Below are 16,941 nucleotides of genomic sequence, written 5' to 3'. Positions count from 1 at the left end.
TAAATGGAGTTGAATTTAACATTATGAGCTTCATAATACTCAACAGCAAGACATGGATTCTCCCAAAGAATGGAGCTTGAGCGCACTGTAAGTGTGGATTTGATACTAGTGACCAGAGCACTTGTACACTTGTACGTAGTGCTAAAACAGAATGATTGAACCACTGTATCACTGCCATAATTGTTATTATTACAGCTGAATTTAGACATAGGCCAAATTCCACACAATAATATTATAATGATATTAACATGATATCATCTCAGTGTTACTTGTTACATACTATAGCTACAGAGCATAAGAGATTGGACGATATCATTTTGGACAATTTCAGAACTGTCGAAAAATGCTCAATAGTCGCCGAGATATATCAGTCGAGGCGACATCGAGCGGAGTGAAGGTAAAAGATATAAAGCCATGCAAAGTGTATTCACGACTTCATGAATTCAGTCATTTACAAGCTTCTATCTTATATGTGTTCAATGAAACCTGATACAGATAATTTGGGGACCGTGTAATGTGCTGTTCTCATCATAAATTGCTGCATTTGCACGGATTTGCTGGTAAATTATCTTGCGTATTTTGTATTTCCAGGTGCTGCGGTGAGTGGAATGGGGGGGGGGGGGGGGGTCTGTGGTTAATGCGATTTATTTCTTCTTTTTCGTTTAGTTCTTATTCTCTCCGTTTACTTCTCTTGTCATAGGTCGAGAGAAAATCGCTGTAATTGCTCACGACTTTCCTCCGGTGGCAGCAGAAGCGCAAAGACTCCGAATGGCCAACTTCAAGATTAAGCAGCCGAGTATTTTCGAGGCAGCCTCGCTTGTCATGATGTGCAGTGACCTAGGTACACAACTTGACATGGATGTTGCAGATTGGCTCCAACTCGAAGATTTTATTATCAACGCATCAAAGCTTCCATTCCACTGAGACGATACTCCGTCGGATGCCATCAGACATAGAAATAGACATTAAGTTAGAAATATTGAATTTTCAAATTTCACAGGTTCTCACAAAGATAGGAATATCAATCAAAATCACATGTAAATGTATGAGAGTGCATGTAAATTGGATGACATGATTTCATATGACATTTCACGTTTCTTAAGTTCAATGCAAAATGCTGCTCAAATTGTTCCATTTTATTCATTTATACGAGAAGAAACTATTGACTAGTTCAATGTTGTCAATGTTGAATTAGTTTAGGTGGATATTGGCTAGGCATGTAACAACTTTTAACAGTGGAGTTGTTATATTGTTTGCTCTTCTTTTTAAATAATGATTGTGCGAGTTATTTTCGTGCAGAGAACAATTAAATAGAAGCTTACGGCATCATCACCTCATTTTATTTTCCTATGTAAATGTGGACGATAGCACTGTTACGTGAAATCATGAAGTTCCGAACTTTCCCTTCATCTGACTGTATTAGAATTTCCCTGTTTAGTTTATTCTCCGTTGTTCTCCGTTTGTTCTCCGTTTTGTTTTTGTGGGTTTTTTTTCCTGGTTTGATTCAATCATGTAATGGTGTTTTAGCTGAAAAATACTCTGTCTTTTGCCAAATGATCATGGTGTGCAAAGTGGTTCCCAGGCTTTGGCCAGCCTTCTTTCTGAAAGGACCAAGAAAAAAAAATTGGTGGACATTTCAATATCAACTGGACCAGATTTTCAAAGTCATCTATTTTTTTTTTCTCTCTCTTAAAACAGGGTGACTTGTCGAGTTAATGACGCACCCTGTTATGAAATAACGTTTCCAAATACTCTTTGATAAGAGTGTATCATTGTCACAGATAGGCCCTGCAGCCATTGAAGGCATAAAATATTTAACTTCAACGCGAGATTTGATTACGATTATTACTACATTATGAGTAATTCATATTCCTTATGCAAGGCGTTGAACTCTGTATAGCACATTCAACATCTTCTTTTTTCCCCTTTTTTTTTACGGTGATAGCTCTCCGAAGAGGAAAGATACATCTTTCATAACACCCTTGGATTATTCATTTTGCCCGGACGCCCCATCAGTGGCGTATCTAGGGGGGGGGGGGAAAGGGGGGCACGTGCCCCGGGCGCCACTCCTTGGGGGCGCAAAAAACGAAAAAAAAAGCGAAGAAAAGAAGAAAAAAACGAAGAAGAAGAAGAAGAAAAGAAAAAAGAAGAAGAAGAAGAAGAAGAAGAAAAAAAAAAACTCGCCCGGAAGGGGGGGGGGGGGGGAGGGAGAATGGTGGGGGGGGGGGCAGAAAACCAAATCAAACAAGATAAAAACAAAACATGATGATGACGCGGACAAAATGACAATGTCTATTGTGTTCACACATGTCATTTAATATTTAGCAGGCAAAACGTTTCAGTGAGTAGCGGCTGCAATTTCTTTCGTTCTGAAGCGATCGCCAATTGGATCAAAAGGCGCCAACGGTTTCGAACATACGGGGGGGGGCGCAAAAAAACCCCAAATCAAACAAGATAAGAGCAAAACGCAATGATGACGCGGAAATATACAAATTTCAGCTCACTCGCTCATACTAATTTAGAGTATTTTTTTTTAAGTCCTCAGTTTGGTGGTATAAATCGTTATCTATAAGGCCGTCACTATATCTTGATTAGAATTGTAAAATTCAATACGCAAAAAATAACACGAGTTCCATGTTTAGTAAGCTGAAACATAAAAATTTTCGGCTCGCTCGCTGCGCTCACTCGCCAAAATGTATCAAAAAAAGGAAGAAGAAGATAAGAACAAAACGTGACGATGCGGACAAAATGACAATGTCTATTGTGTTCACACATGACATTTAATATTTAGCAGGCAAAATGTTTCACTGAGCAGCGGCTGCAATTTCTTTCGTTCTGAAGGCGATCGCCGATTGGATCAAAAGAGGACGCCAACGGTTTCGAACATACGGGGGGGGGGGCGCAAAAAAAAACAAAAAAGATAAGAACAAAACGTAATGATGACGCGGAAATATACAAATTTCGGCTTCAGTTTGTTGGTATAGATCGTTATCTATAAGGTCATCACTATATCTTGATTAGAATTGTAAGATTTAATAAGCAAAAAAATGGCAAAAATTCCATGTTTTGTAAGCTGAAATACAAAAATTTTCGGCTCGCTCGCTGCGCTCGCCAAAATTTATATATATATATATATATATATATATATATATACATACATATATATATATAAAGAGAGATAAGAACAAAACGTGATGATGACGGAGAAATATACAAATTTCGGCTCACTCGCGCGCACTAATTTAGAGTATCTTTTTAAAGTCCTCAGTTTCTTGGTATAAATCGTGATCTATAAGGCCGTCACTATATCTTGATTAGAATTGTAAGATTTAATAAGCAAAAAATGACAAGAATTCCATGTTTTGTAAGCTGAAATACAAAAATTTTCGGCTCGCTCGCTGCGCTCGCTCGCCAAAATTTATATATATATATATATATATATATATGTATATATATATATATATATATATATATATATATATATATATAAAAGAGAGATAAGAATAAAACGTGATGACGACGCAGAAATATACAAATTTCGGCTCACTCGCGCGCACTAATTTAGAGTATTTTTTTAAAGTCCTCAGTTTGTTGGTATAAATCGTTATCTATAAGGCCGTCACTATATCTTGATTAGAATAAGGTTTGATAGGCAAAAAATGGCAAGAATTCCATGTTTTGTTAGCTGAAATACAAACATTTTCGGCTCGCTCGCTAAAATTTATCAAAATTCGCTACATTTAAATCACCCTCAAAAGACCCCTTTTAAGTGCTTGAAAAAAGCATATCATGTTATAGACTTTGTTTAAAGTCCCTACCGGGATGGGGTTGGGGTTCAACACTTTTTCAGAAATTAGGGGCGCAATTTTCGCGCTTGCCCCGGGCGCCGTTTCCCCTAGATACGCCACTGCGCCCCATGACAGAAGTTTGTTTACGAACCTTCATCTTATACCATTCTTTTCGTTTTCTTCTTGTTGGTATGTTTTGATTAGTCAGTCATTGTCAGTATTGTCGCAGCCTGCTTCATCTCACCTGCGTCGATTTCCATCTACAATTTGTAATTATATATTTTCCAGCGTTGACCATGGAATACTTGACATCGCATCCATCTACCCTGATGGACAGTATACGTGCCGCTTATTTCTATCGGTCTCAGTACACTTTAGCTATCATAATTTGTAGAAAAAAAGCACACACACCATGGAAAATCCTTGCCATCTGTTGTAAAAGCTTTAAGGTCCAATGGACGCGTGTACTCTAGCATGATGGAAAGGAAACACTTGCAATTGCATTTTCAAAGTTAAAGCGGCAAATGAAGTAGCGAGGATACATGCTATATGTGTCAGTTTACCATAAAAGGTGATTTACTAAGGGGTACGATATCAATATTAGCGGTGATTTGATAAGGGAGTCAAACAGGCCTGCTTCTATCACACTTGCCTATCTTACAGCTTAAAGCTGTGTGTATCCATCAACTTCAAACATATTTACGAGACATACTACAGGTGCAACTAATCCTTGCTAGGCTATATTAGGCTTTCTAAAATTCTTTTAATGCGAACGCCTTCAGTTAAAAAGGTGTGTCATTACTCTTTACAAAGGTACCAATTATTTGTTATTTAAAATTCATTTTGTCTGCACCATCATCAATTAAGCTGTTGGTGTATATTCCGTGTCATATATATGCATGACGATTGCAGTACCGAATTCGGGGGGCAAAATGATGCTGTTGCCGTATGGAACAAAATTCTCTATACATTTCCGAACACTAAGCCAAGCACCATTGCACTTTTTTTTAACTTCCCTTGTAAAAAAAAATAACAATAATAATAATAATAGAATAATAGAATAAAACAAAATGAAATAAATGAAATAAAATAAAATAAAATAAAATAAAATGAAATGAAATATTTGAATAAACGTCAGACTTTTCCCAGATGCGAACAAGATGAAATAATGATGTCTTGTCAAAATCAACTCAAAATTGACGAAAAGCATCACTAACGTGCTGCAGGAAATCCGTGTGGATTGCTTTGCGTATAGCTTGCCGTGACCAATTAAATTTAGAACTTGGTTACTTCATTTGTAACACGTCTTCAGATTCTGGAAGGGTTTTTAAGTCAGCATTTCAGTAAATGTAGTGTTTTTTTTTTTCAGGTCTACGTTGATTACCTGCAAGTTGATGCCAAAGTGACAAAATGAGGATGATAAGAACCCAGCAGCGAGTACTAAAAGATTTTTGAGTCGAAAAGAAGTTGTGTTTTGAACAGCGAAATGACTCATTGCGGAAATTTAGAAAGAATAATACAGCTCCATATTGGTCCGTTTTGAAGTCTGGCGAACACAATACTACGATTGAGGCCCCAGTTGCATTGTTTTGATTTCCTGACCACTTTTGGAAGATTGGCAACAGCAACGCTGATCATTATCAATTACCTCTGACCTCACTCGATGGCATACAGGCTGAAGATGTTTTGATGGTAAGCATCTTTTATATGATCCATTCTCGGAAGATGGAGTTGAATCCACGAGAAAGACATTTAGATATGATAACAGTGTGGTATAGATGAAATACGTAATGAATTTTTAGAGGATTGGCACAGGAATATGATCATGATAATAGTCCGCTTTTGTTAATGGTTAATATCGTGTTAGATACATGCATGTTGTATACACACAGAGTTTTGTGCAAGAAAAATATTCTTATTTACATAAAAACAAGTGAAGCTGCCAACCCAGATAAACTACATGAGTGTCATTATAGGGAATATCATTTACTCTTGTATTAAATTCAAGGTTAACCACTTTTTCCAGTTCTAATTGATAGATTAGAAGGAAGCAAGCAGGTTTCCGTGCAATCTACTCCACAAATAACCATGTATTCGTGTTGAAGTGCTTTATTGATATTCATTTGCAACAGAACTAACGTCTTTTTTGTGTGGATTTATTGATTATAAAAGAGCATTGGCTTTTAGTGATGGATGCTCATAATGGCAGAATCTGTTGAAGGGTGGAGTTAGTGGTAAAATGTTTAATGTCATTAAGAACATATACCAGCATGTAGAGTCATGCGTAAATGTTCAGAGTATTTTATTTACAGAGTTGGTGTAAGGCAAAGAGAACACCCATGACCATTATTTTTGACATTTATTTGAATGATTTTGAAAACTATATTGGCTGTACATGTTATGAAGGCCTGAAGTTTCTGACCAGTGAGATGTGCAGTAAGGTTTTGGATACTTTTGTTAGATTTTTTTTGTTTGTTTGTTGTATGCAAACGACATTATTATTCTATGCTGAAGATACTATTATTATTAAAGTCCGGTATTAAATATGCTACATCGAGATGGTGCTAAATTTCCGGTGCTCATTTATGGTGTTAGATTAACACCTCCGGGTGTCATTTCAAAATATGAAATTGTACGTATGGAGAAACTGGGCGCTCCACTTTATAAGGTCATATAGACGTAGAATGATTGGATTTTTGCTCAGAATACAAGATGAGGAGGAGAAACACATTTTCTTGATTTATAGCTTGGCTTTAGCAATGTTTAGTGTGCAGAAAGATCCAACTACATGTATACAGTTCACGTAAAAATGGATGAGTTGCGTTGAAGATATACTAAAGAAAGCAGGTTTTGGAAATACATGTATATTCTTATCCCAAGGGAAGGGCATTTTGATTGTTTGGTTTCGAAAAGCCTTGACGATGCGTTTAACAGTTTAAGGGATATATGTCAGAACAAGATGGTCATGCAGCAACATGGTCAAATCGTATTTGTTCGAGTTATAAGATTAATAAAATGGACTTGGCTTTTGAAACGTATGAAACGACACTGATGCAACTATACATTGTGTAAATTCAGATGCAGGTCTCATTGGTGACCCGTTAATAACGACCAATTTTCTCGAGATTCAGTAAATGATGATTTATGTACATTATGTCCGCCGAAGAAGGTTGGAGACGGGTTTCATTATTCATTTATTTGTGTGCTCTTTCTTTAGTGGTGAAAGACAATACATATATCAGCTGCACACTAGCCTTTAACCAATGCAGTCTGGGCTTAAATCCCCTGCGTGTCTGAATCGAGACTAATTGCGATACAGCAATGAACATGGTTAGTCTATTTTCAGACACTGCTGAGAGGCCACCAGCGCGCGAGGCCTTGTCCAAAGGCTACCTGCATACCAAAAGAATATTCTATAAGACCTTGTGCTTATCAAATGGGTAAATTGTTTAGTGTAAGTAAAAGGAGTCTAACATAAAAATGTCAACTACAGTACATTAGAGCAGTAATGTTGTACTTTTTAAATCATTAATTGATGAGGGTTTCTCGATGATAGTACAGTTACCACAGTGAATTTAGACCTAACTACGAGAAGTGGCATGGTAGTTAAACAACCAGTGCGTTTTACAATATGAGCTAAACGCAACAATATATTAGTATTTTATGGTGGCTTTTTTAATTTGTTGTTGTTGTTGTTGTTATATAAGCCTTTTGCAATGTACTTGCACAATGGAAATGTATTCAATATGTTCATTTTATACACATAAATGGAATTCACTTTTGTAATTATGTTCTTTTTTATACACTTATTCATTATCACAAAGATGTTCTTGTTGATACTCTAATGCATCGTATAATTTTCGTGTTACTTTTTGCAATACTGTGATGCAATTTCATATCCATGGGTAAATGTCTTTTTTCTTTTCCATACTGCTATAAACGTACATTGTCCGATACAAAGTAATCTCAACCACTCAATCGATAGAAAGATGAGTTTACCAGAATCTCGGATCACAAAAATACAAAAAAGTAATATCTATTAATTTTAATCCTAATATATCTGTCAAACATTGTTAGAATAATCATGCTTGCATTTTGCACAAAGATATATGCGAAATATCAGCTTCACGCAACATATGTTTTATATATATTATATACATATATATACATATATGATATATAATATGTATATAATATGTATATAATATACATACATACATACACACACACACACACACATATATATATATATATATATATATATATATATATATATATATACATATACATATCACACTATCAACTGAAATCTTTAAGATGAAGAAAAGCGAAACAGTAAACTACACGGATTGGATTATTCCATAGTGTTGATACTGGTTGATATAAGCCGGATAATGCAGCGTGTTTTGTCCCCCTTTGACTTGTCTTAGGTTGGATGATCTACTTCCATCAAAACAAAGAAAATCGTCTACATACACCGTACAGCAATACATTAGATTTACACATAACAAATGCGCCTGAATAGCTTGACTCATCGAATAACCGTATGACGTCCAGTTTATATTGTAACTGAATTGATTTGAAACATACTATTACGTGTATAACATACATGAAAAAACAACACACAAATAAACAAACAACCGAAAGTAGATTAAAATATTCAAACATATATATAAACACAAACACATACAAATAGGCTAAACAAAGAAAATACATTATACATTACTCGTACAAAAACATAAATGAATATATTTATTACGAAACTAATGCACTTGATTTACGCAGTTTTTTTCTTTGGTTATCTGTCGCTTTTCTGGAACTTAAAAGAATGAGAAAAATACTATTTAATGTGTCCAATTAGAAATGGATGTTTTAGATGATCAGTGGAAGTGTTTCGAAAATCCTACTGACCGTATTATGACACCGCTCTTTTAATTGCATTAATTAATCCTTGGTCTCGGTATACGCTTACATTATCTTTCAGACGTAATAAATACGTATTTTCTTGTAGAGTAAATCGGTCTGTCTGAAGAAATGGTGTCATTTTATTCGAAGTTTTATCAACTTAGGTATATGCTGAGTACGTTTAGAAATAACATCCCCCACTGAAGAATGTGTTGTGTATTTCGGGTTTTTATATCAGAATATGCATTTATCTATATTCGCCCTGCTAAATGTCTTGTCGGGTATTTTGTTTGTGCCTTACGTTTGTATGAGCAAACATCTTATTTAATTCCGCTTAAGAGGCGATGTTTCGAGACAATCATAACTGAGTCAAGGCTTACAACCAGCAAAATTTCAAACTGAGTCAAGGCTTACAACCAGCAAAATTTCAAGCTGTAGAATCAATACATATTGTTAGTGATACTCATAACAGGTTCTTTTGAACACTAATTCTAACACATCAGGCACGATCATTGATCATTTCACTAAGTGTTCGATTGTGGCACAATTTGCAATATTTTCCTCCTGCAGTGATTTACAGATTTACAGTTTTCTATATGATGTATCGAAAACATTCGATTTTGTTGTTGTTGTGGTTCTGGGAGAAGAAAGCTCACAAAATCTGCTTCACCATCATGTCACATCTTTTCTCCTTCTTTCAAATCAGAGGTCATGTAACATGACTTGTAAAATATACAGCGAGAGAGCAATGAATAGAAACGGTAGAGATACATGTAGAACCATTATGAAATAGGGCAGAATCTTTCCTTCGCGATTTTCCATTGCAAAAACGATAGGAATAAATTGATAAATTTATGAACACGGATAACAATTACAATGTACCATAATGAAAAAGAAAACATAAACACGTATGAAGTAAGCCTTGAATACATATAGTTGGTTCACGAAAGACAGCCCGAGCAGGTTTCAATATTGACAATTAAATGTTGAACCTGAAATGAGTGCAACCACAGTAAGTACATTCAATGATCATTTTTCGTATTGTTCGTATCATTTTCGTCTTGCAATAGGTAGACTAAATAGTTGTTGTAATTCAAGCATCAGTGAGTTATTGCGATTCTTTGATATCAATATGATAGCGGTTTCGTGATGTGTGCTGCGGAAGAAGTTCGTGTTTTCTTTTCCAAAGAATCAATATTTTTTCCCTTAAATGACTTTAGTATAACCAGAAAAACGGCAAATGCGATGAGCAAGAATAGGCTTAGAATTAGTGGGATACAATTCAGTGAACCAACATTACTTCTTTTCCCTCACGTTGTCAATACACATATTGTGCATTGTGAGATGTAGTTAGCTGCATTATTGCAGTCAACGTGTTATTTTTTAATCAAAACAGAAAAATTACCCCATCTTACCTTCTGCACTTTTGCAAATCACACACAATACACATACACCCCCCCCCCCCACACACACACACACACTCACACACAATCACTATTGAAGTGATACACACATCAGATTTCTTGACTCTCCTCTTGCGGTTATTGCATGCATACAGTTTGCGATATCCCAAATCTCATTGTCACCAACTTCGGTATTGTACACTGCTACACTATTACACAACAGTTACACGGGTGCGACGTATTTGAGCTTCTTTGAGACGCTGCATTGTTAAAGAAGTGCTCCAGTTTCTGCAAGTTTTCCTCCGAAATCTCTGGCTGAGAACCATCCAGCCTCCCGGCAGTAAAGGCGAGGGCGGCCTGCTCGAAAGTCGTTGGTTGTGCGCTTCTGAACGACTCCATGCGCCTCTTCTCAGCTTCTTCGCCCAAGTCCTCAAAATCGTGCGCAATCACAGCAACTCTCTCCTGACCTATCACGCAAAATCAAACACGTGAATAAGAATGTAAACTTTCGTTTTTTACATTGTACTGTGCACGGGAAGTACTGCAGTGTTTTGAGCATCTAATATCTTCTCTCTTTTTTTGCAAACAAATAATACGAAATTTTCGATTTCAGGTTCGTGCGTGAGGCACTGTTTTCGACATTATTTTGTACATAAGCATGTACGAACCATCAACGTACACCTGGACATCAGATACCATGGCATTTGAAAAGTATATGACATGTTTGTTTAATTTTTGTGGATCTGAGAAGATGGCTAGATAATCCATATTCAGATGCACTTGCTGGTCTTCTATGGGATCCAGATGGATATAAGGCAGGACCATTTCACCGCGTTATGCACCTTGCTCTTATAGGCCTATAGCAATGAATGAATGAAGCAGGGCCGTGGCTTTAAACTTGCATGCATGAGTTCTGACTCTATGACATACAGAAACTCCATTTTTATATTTAATCCACATGACAAATTGTGTCGCCTCTTTATATTACTAGATCATGATGGGACGGTATGATATCACACATTGCTCAGTCAGATTCGGGACTCGAATCCGGGTCCTCTGGATCTGGAGACAGACGCACTACCGGACTGAGCCAAAGGCAAAGCCACAGCACCAACCCTCATGAAGATGGTATGGTTATAGACCGTGACATCATCATTGCACCAAATCTCTTCCTCAGTTTGAATAGAAATTGCATCGAAACACCCCATCCCCGTCTCGAAGTACTAAAAAAAAAATGACGCTGGAAAGTCGTGGGTTAAATTTAGAAAGTGGGCAGTTTTTTCAGAAAATTGTGAACGCTTTTACGAATCCACTACGTAGCTCTCAATAGATCACCATTACCACATTTTTTTTTCATTCATTTCCATTTACCTATAGAATATTCAAAACATTGCGTCTTTCAATCAGAGTGATACAGTCTTCACATAGACTCTATTCCCATACAGAGATGGTGACGGTCCTTCAAATTACAGGTCCCATCAGCAGCAAAAAATCCATAGAATGATACACGATTAATGAAACATTCTACACATTTCAAGATTATCAATTCTGGCACCTTACAAGTGCTAGTATTCTGATCACGTGACAAAAAGTCTTGTTTCGGAACTCGTATTCGTTATGCATGTCTCAGACTTTGCCTGAAGTTATATGGAATACGCAAGTGATTCTTTTTTTATGCCTCCGCCACCAAGTGTCACCGGAGTCATTACTTAGTATGTTTTCGGGTTGTCCGTCCGTCCGTCCGTCCGTCATCAATTTTGTGGACAGCGTATCTAAAAAACTGTTTGAGGTATCCTAATGAAACTTGGCATGTATATGTATGAGTGGGTGAAGCTGTGCCTATTACTACTTGGCGCATATGCTCAAGGTCAAAGGTCAAAAGGTCAAGGTCAAATGCTCAAAATTTCACTATTTCCCCTATATCTATGCAATGCCTGGAGGTATTTTCTCGAAACTTGGTGTACACATGAACTACCAAATAAAGATTCCCCAGAGAGAGCTTCGGGTCATGAGGTCAAAGGACAAGAAGAGTCAAAGGTCAAGTGAAAATGTTAAAATTTCACTTTTTTTCTCCATATCTCACAAATATTTCAAGGTATCTTCATGGAACGTAGTATGTATGCATGAACTGACTGACAGTGATCATGTTGGGAATTTAGGGGTCATGGGTCAAAGGTCAGGGGGTGAAAGGTCAAGGTCAACTCATCAGACTGTCATTATTTTTCTTTTATCTACAATTATGCAATGCCCGCAGGATTTTTTTCTTGAAACCTAGTGTATGCATATAGGTCTATGACGCAACCCAATACAGATTCTCTTGGAAGTTTATTGCCTAAAGGTCAAAGGTCAAGTGAAAGTGCTAAATGTCACTTCTTATTTAAACTTATAAAAGGGTCAAAAGTTGGGTACAAATCCTCAAATCCCCAAATACCTGCACTCTTAGACAGTATAGCCATTCATCCAAATAAACCTAGTTCAAGGATAGTGAACACTCAATGCATTTGTGATAAACATGTTATTTTAATATTTTGCCAGTTAGGTGAAGCTGTCATCACACATTGTCAAGACATTGTGCTATAGACCTAGTCGGAGTACCATACATTATGGTGAGGCATACCAGTCGCCATTGCGACATTTCTAGTTCTTCTATACAATAAAAAGGAGTTTAATCATTCCAAAGTCGTGACGACATACACGTCAGTGCAAGAAAATGTTCGTCTCGGCAATTCAATCTATTCAATGATATCTTATACTCCCGCGTTACAATTGAGTCAAACAAAGCGATTACAATGTCGATGTTGGACATGCAAAAATCAGATTACCTAGCTTTTTCGTGCAGTAGCGCAAATATTTGTTGTAGAGGGCATCATCAACATCCGTAATGGCGAACCTCCTGTTGTGAATAGAGTGGCATAGCAGCATGACGTCGACTTTTTTGTCTTCAGGAAATTTGTATTTGTCGATATTGTTGTAAGGCAGTGGATGGAACTCTACACTCTCGATCAAGTCTTGCCGCCTGTCCCTCAGTGTCTGGAGGTAGTGACGAAAGCCTGACACACTCTCCTCTTTTGAAGACGAGCATACGGATATCCTGATGCGACGTTGAGGACCTGGATGTAGTACAGAAATTCAAGAGATTCAAAAGACCACGTTAAATGATATTTTCAGTGTGACAAGTATCACCCCCTTGGTCCTATCCCTGCTATTCATTGTATTATATATATGTGACCCTGCATCACAAAACCAACAAAAAGTCGCAATACATGGATTTTTAGTTGAGGACAGGTTCTGAAAGAGCAGACACTAAGCTTTAAAATGATGTATAACTCAATTCAAAAGGACTCTTCTAACCTATCTAAATATTGGAAAGAAAGCACACACTCTGGAAAAGTGTGAACTGAGAAAAGAGGCTCTGAAGTTACAGGGTCTATTCAAGCGCTTAATCTTTACCAAGCCGTGCTAGCTGTGCCATAAAAGGGACAAAACATAGGTTGTAAACCACCGGACCAACAACATCGAAGGGATTATCAGATTTAGGTGAAATTGAGCATGTTCGCAATTTTCAAATCAGTTACCTCATCCTTTCAATAGTTATTAGACTTGTAAGTGAAGAGTGTGCAAAGGATTTCAAGAAATGAAAAGCAGCCTGATAAGACATACCTGATCATTCTACTCTTCCCCCCCCCCCAAAAAAAAGGGGGGGGGTTGTAGAAAAACTGCTAAAAACACACTTTCCCATTCATGTTAAGATCCCAAACTGAAGAATAATGCAGAAGAATGATAACTCTCTCTGAAAATAAGAAAAACTCAAGATTGACTTGGTTGAACCATTTCACCCTTTTTGAGTCCTCATATAAAATCGAGGGGTGCGATTTTTTGTTTGTTTTGTGATGCACGGTCACACACACACACACACACACATATATATATATATATATATATATATATGTGTATGTATATATATATATATATATATATATATATATATATATATATATATATACAGTGCACTCCCGTTATAACGAAATGCTCGGGACCGGCAGTTTTATTTCGTTATAGCGAAATTTCGTTATAACCGAACAAATACAATATATAGCGAAAACAAGGAAGCCACGCATATAAATTACTGCATGTATATCATATTCTGTTTGTTGAATACTCATCATCCACTGGAAAGCTATGTAAAAAATGGGATGGTACCTTTTTAATTTTGTTTAAATATTCCATTTAAAAGAGAGCATAAAGTTGTTTGTATTGTCACACAGGTATAGAAAATGATGGTTTAGGATTCGGTTACAGTTCGCTATTCCAAAGGTTCGTTTCTTATTAAAATTCGTTACTCCGAAGGCTCCTTATTCCGAAGTTTCGCCATTCCCGGGATTCCGAAGGTTTGCTCATCTGTCAAAGCTTCGATCCCTCTTTCGAAGATTCGTTGTTCCGAAAGTTCATAATATGAACAGAAATATAAGCAATGTATTGTTCGTTTTCCGAAAAGCTCGTTGATCGACAAATGAAAATGTCATTCCCATACTAACGCACATTTAAGGTGTAACAGAATCTGTGTGTTTTGTAATATAGAACTTCCGGAATAATAAAACGAATAGTTATTTAATTTCAGATGACAACACGAGTTCCTCTCGGAAACTGTGCGTGACACACGGAGCGAACACACAGTGATATGAAGCGTTCGCCCATGCAGAGACGCTACAAAATAATGCGTGTTCTGCTACGTATTTTCGAACGCGATCCGCATTTCGTTAGTTGTTTTTCTTTTCAGTGGCGCTCAGAAAAGACTTCGTTGTAACGAAAATTTCGCTATAACCGTGTTTGTTATAAGCGAATTTTGTACCATAGACTTTGATGGCCATAATTTTGGGACCAGAAGTTTTATTTCGTTATAACGAAATTTCGTTATAACCGTGTTCGCTATAACGGGAGTGCACTGTATATGTATATGTATGTATATATATATATATATATATATATATATATATATACATATATATATATATATATATATTTACGATGGAGGTGACTGAAAAGAATGCTTAATGCTTACAAAAACAAATAACAAGACGGGGTCTGTGATTGACAACACAGACTTTATGTGACAGTACATGGAGTTTGAGATACCAATTCATGATTTTGAAAATGAATCATTGATGATAAAACTTTTCAAAATATACTCTGAAGTCAAATGCCATACATATAGGACAGATCAAATTATCCTTTTTGTTTGTTTGTTGTTTTTAAGACCGGCATGTTGTTCATTTCTCCCCAGTACGGTGGGACCTCTGTGGCGTGAACATGGTGCAGAAGACAACGTACAATGTACCTTCTTTGCTATGCATTGTGCCGTACGTCGAACCGGTACCTTGTGGGCTGTCTGGGCCTACTTTCTGTGCCATTTCAGAATGGTTCCTGCAACTGAGAGAGTCAGAACAGAAGTTTTCAATTCAACAGAAGCAGAATAAGTATTAAAGGACAAGTTCACTTTCATAGACATGTGGGTTGAGTGAATGCAGCAAAATTAGTAGAACACATCAGTGAGAGTTTGAGCAAAATCGGACAATCCGTTCAAACGTTATGAACTTTTGAAGTTTCTGCTCAGTCACGGCTGGATGAAAAGACGACTATAGTTGGTGATGTCACATGAGTACAACGATATAAAGAAAGAATAAAGAAAATTCAACACATTTCTATTTTTCTCGCATAACAAAAGAACACTTGACTTCTCTCTTTCAGAAGGCAGGGGGAATAATATTACCCTTAACATACATCAGTAGCAAGTCGAAGAAATATGCACTTTATTCAAAAAGTAAAGTTTTGTGAATTAATTCTCCTTTTATTTTCCTTCTTATAGTTGTATGCATGTGACATCATACACTGTAGTAGTCTTCTCCTCCGGCAGTGACTGATTGGAATATTCGTAACTTTTGAAAGGATTGTCCTATTTTCCTCAAACTTTCACTGATGTGTTCTACTAATATTGCTGCATTCGCTCAATCCTATATGAAGGTGAACTTGTCCTTTAAGAAGCCTACCTAGAACAGGCGGTGGCTTGAACACACACACACACACACACACACACACACACACACACACATGGACCAATGGATATCATTTCACACAATACAGCACATGGCTGTACTCTTGCAGATCGTCTGTTTGGGAAAATTCATTGCCTTTCTCCCCCTCCTTCCTTCTCCCTTCCTCTCTAGGCCACTCTTTGTCTCGCCTCCTCTTTTTGTTACTTTAATCTCTCTTTTCTGGCGGGGGAGGGGTGCCTCAGACTGAGAGAATTCCTCATTCTATAGAAAATATAACTATAGCAAAATATTGACAGTAAAGAGAGTGTGTTTTCTTGATTTCAGTGGAACACAATAATTGTCATTAGATACCTGTTACGTATAAGAGAATGTATACTTGTATTCACCTTGTTCACCCAGTCTGTTTATACACAAGAAATTGTGTATTTATCATGTGTATTTATAGCTGAGGATGCATGTTTGCCAAACAATTCAAGAATATGATTAAATATCTGTCAGGAGACTACACCTATTTCAGTAAAACAAAAAACAGAAATAAAAACAAAATAAAAACAAATTTTCTGTAAAAAAAAAGAAGGAATTTCCGTCTTTCAGTTAAACGTAATCATAAATCCCGACATCCTGCATGTATTGAACGGTGATTATCGTCTATGCATGAAGCCAAAGAAAACAAATCGATCAACATACACATTTATATCTAGCCAACTTTTCTACGAGAAATATATGACCTTGAAAAGTGTTTACTTTTCTGCTGAGAACATATATATATATATATATATATACAACATTCATATG

The 16,941-nt window shown here is 36.7% G+C and overlaps 2 protein-coding genes across 2 annotated transcripts in view; one reads left to right on the top strand and one right to left on the bottom strand.

Moving 5' to 3' along the window:
* Positions 1-924, top strand: part of LOC139710314 (uncharacterized) — a 37,818-nt gene extending 36,894 nt beyond the window's left edge. Inside the window, exon 7 of the mRNA XM_071622233.1 lies at positions 701-924. Coding sequence (XP_071478334.1) covers positions 701-924 — 224 coding nt within the window. The remainder of the gene's footprint in view (positions 1-700) is intronic.
* A 9,240-nt stretch (positions 925-10,164) lies between these two features.
* On the bottom strand, positions 10,165-15,631 carry LOC139710330 (uncharacterized). The gene is made up of 3 exons (XM_071622254.1): positions 15,432-15,631; positions 12,919-13,206; positions 10,165-10,563 (listed from the first exon to the last, which is right to left on the bottom strand). The coding sequence occupies exons 1-3, from the start codon at positions 15,502-15,504 to the stop codon at positions 10,301-10,303; spliced, it is 624 nt and encodes a 207-aa protein (XP_071478355.1). The 5' UTR covers positions 15,505-15,631; the 3' UTR covers positions 10,165-10,300.
* Positions 15,632-16,941: the final 1,310 nt, after the last annotated feature.

Source organism: Diadema antillarum, unplaced genomic scaffold (assembly GCF_040938485.1).
Source record: "Diadema antillarum isolate AM-2024a unplaced genomic scaffold, OU_Dant_1.0 seq00001521_RagTag, whole genome shotgun sequence".
Taxonomy (NCBI): Eukaryota; Metazoa; Echinodermata; class Echinoidea; order Diadematoida; family Diadematidae; genus Diadema; species Diadema antillarum.
The sequence above is the reverse complement of the archived record's forward strand: the minus strand, read 5'-3'. Positions and strand labels throughout refer to the sequence as shown.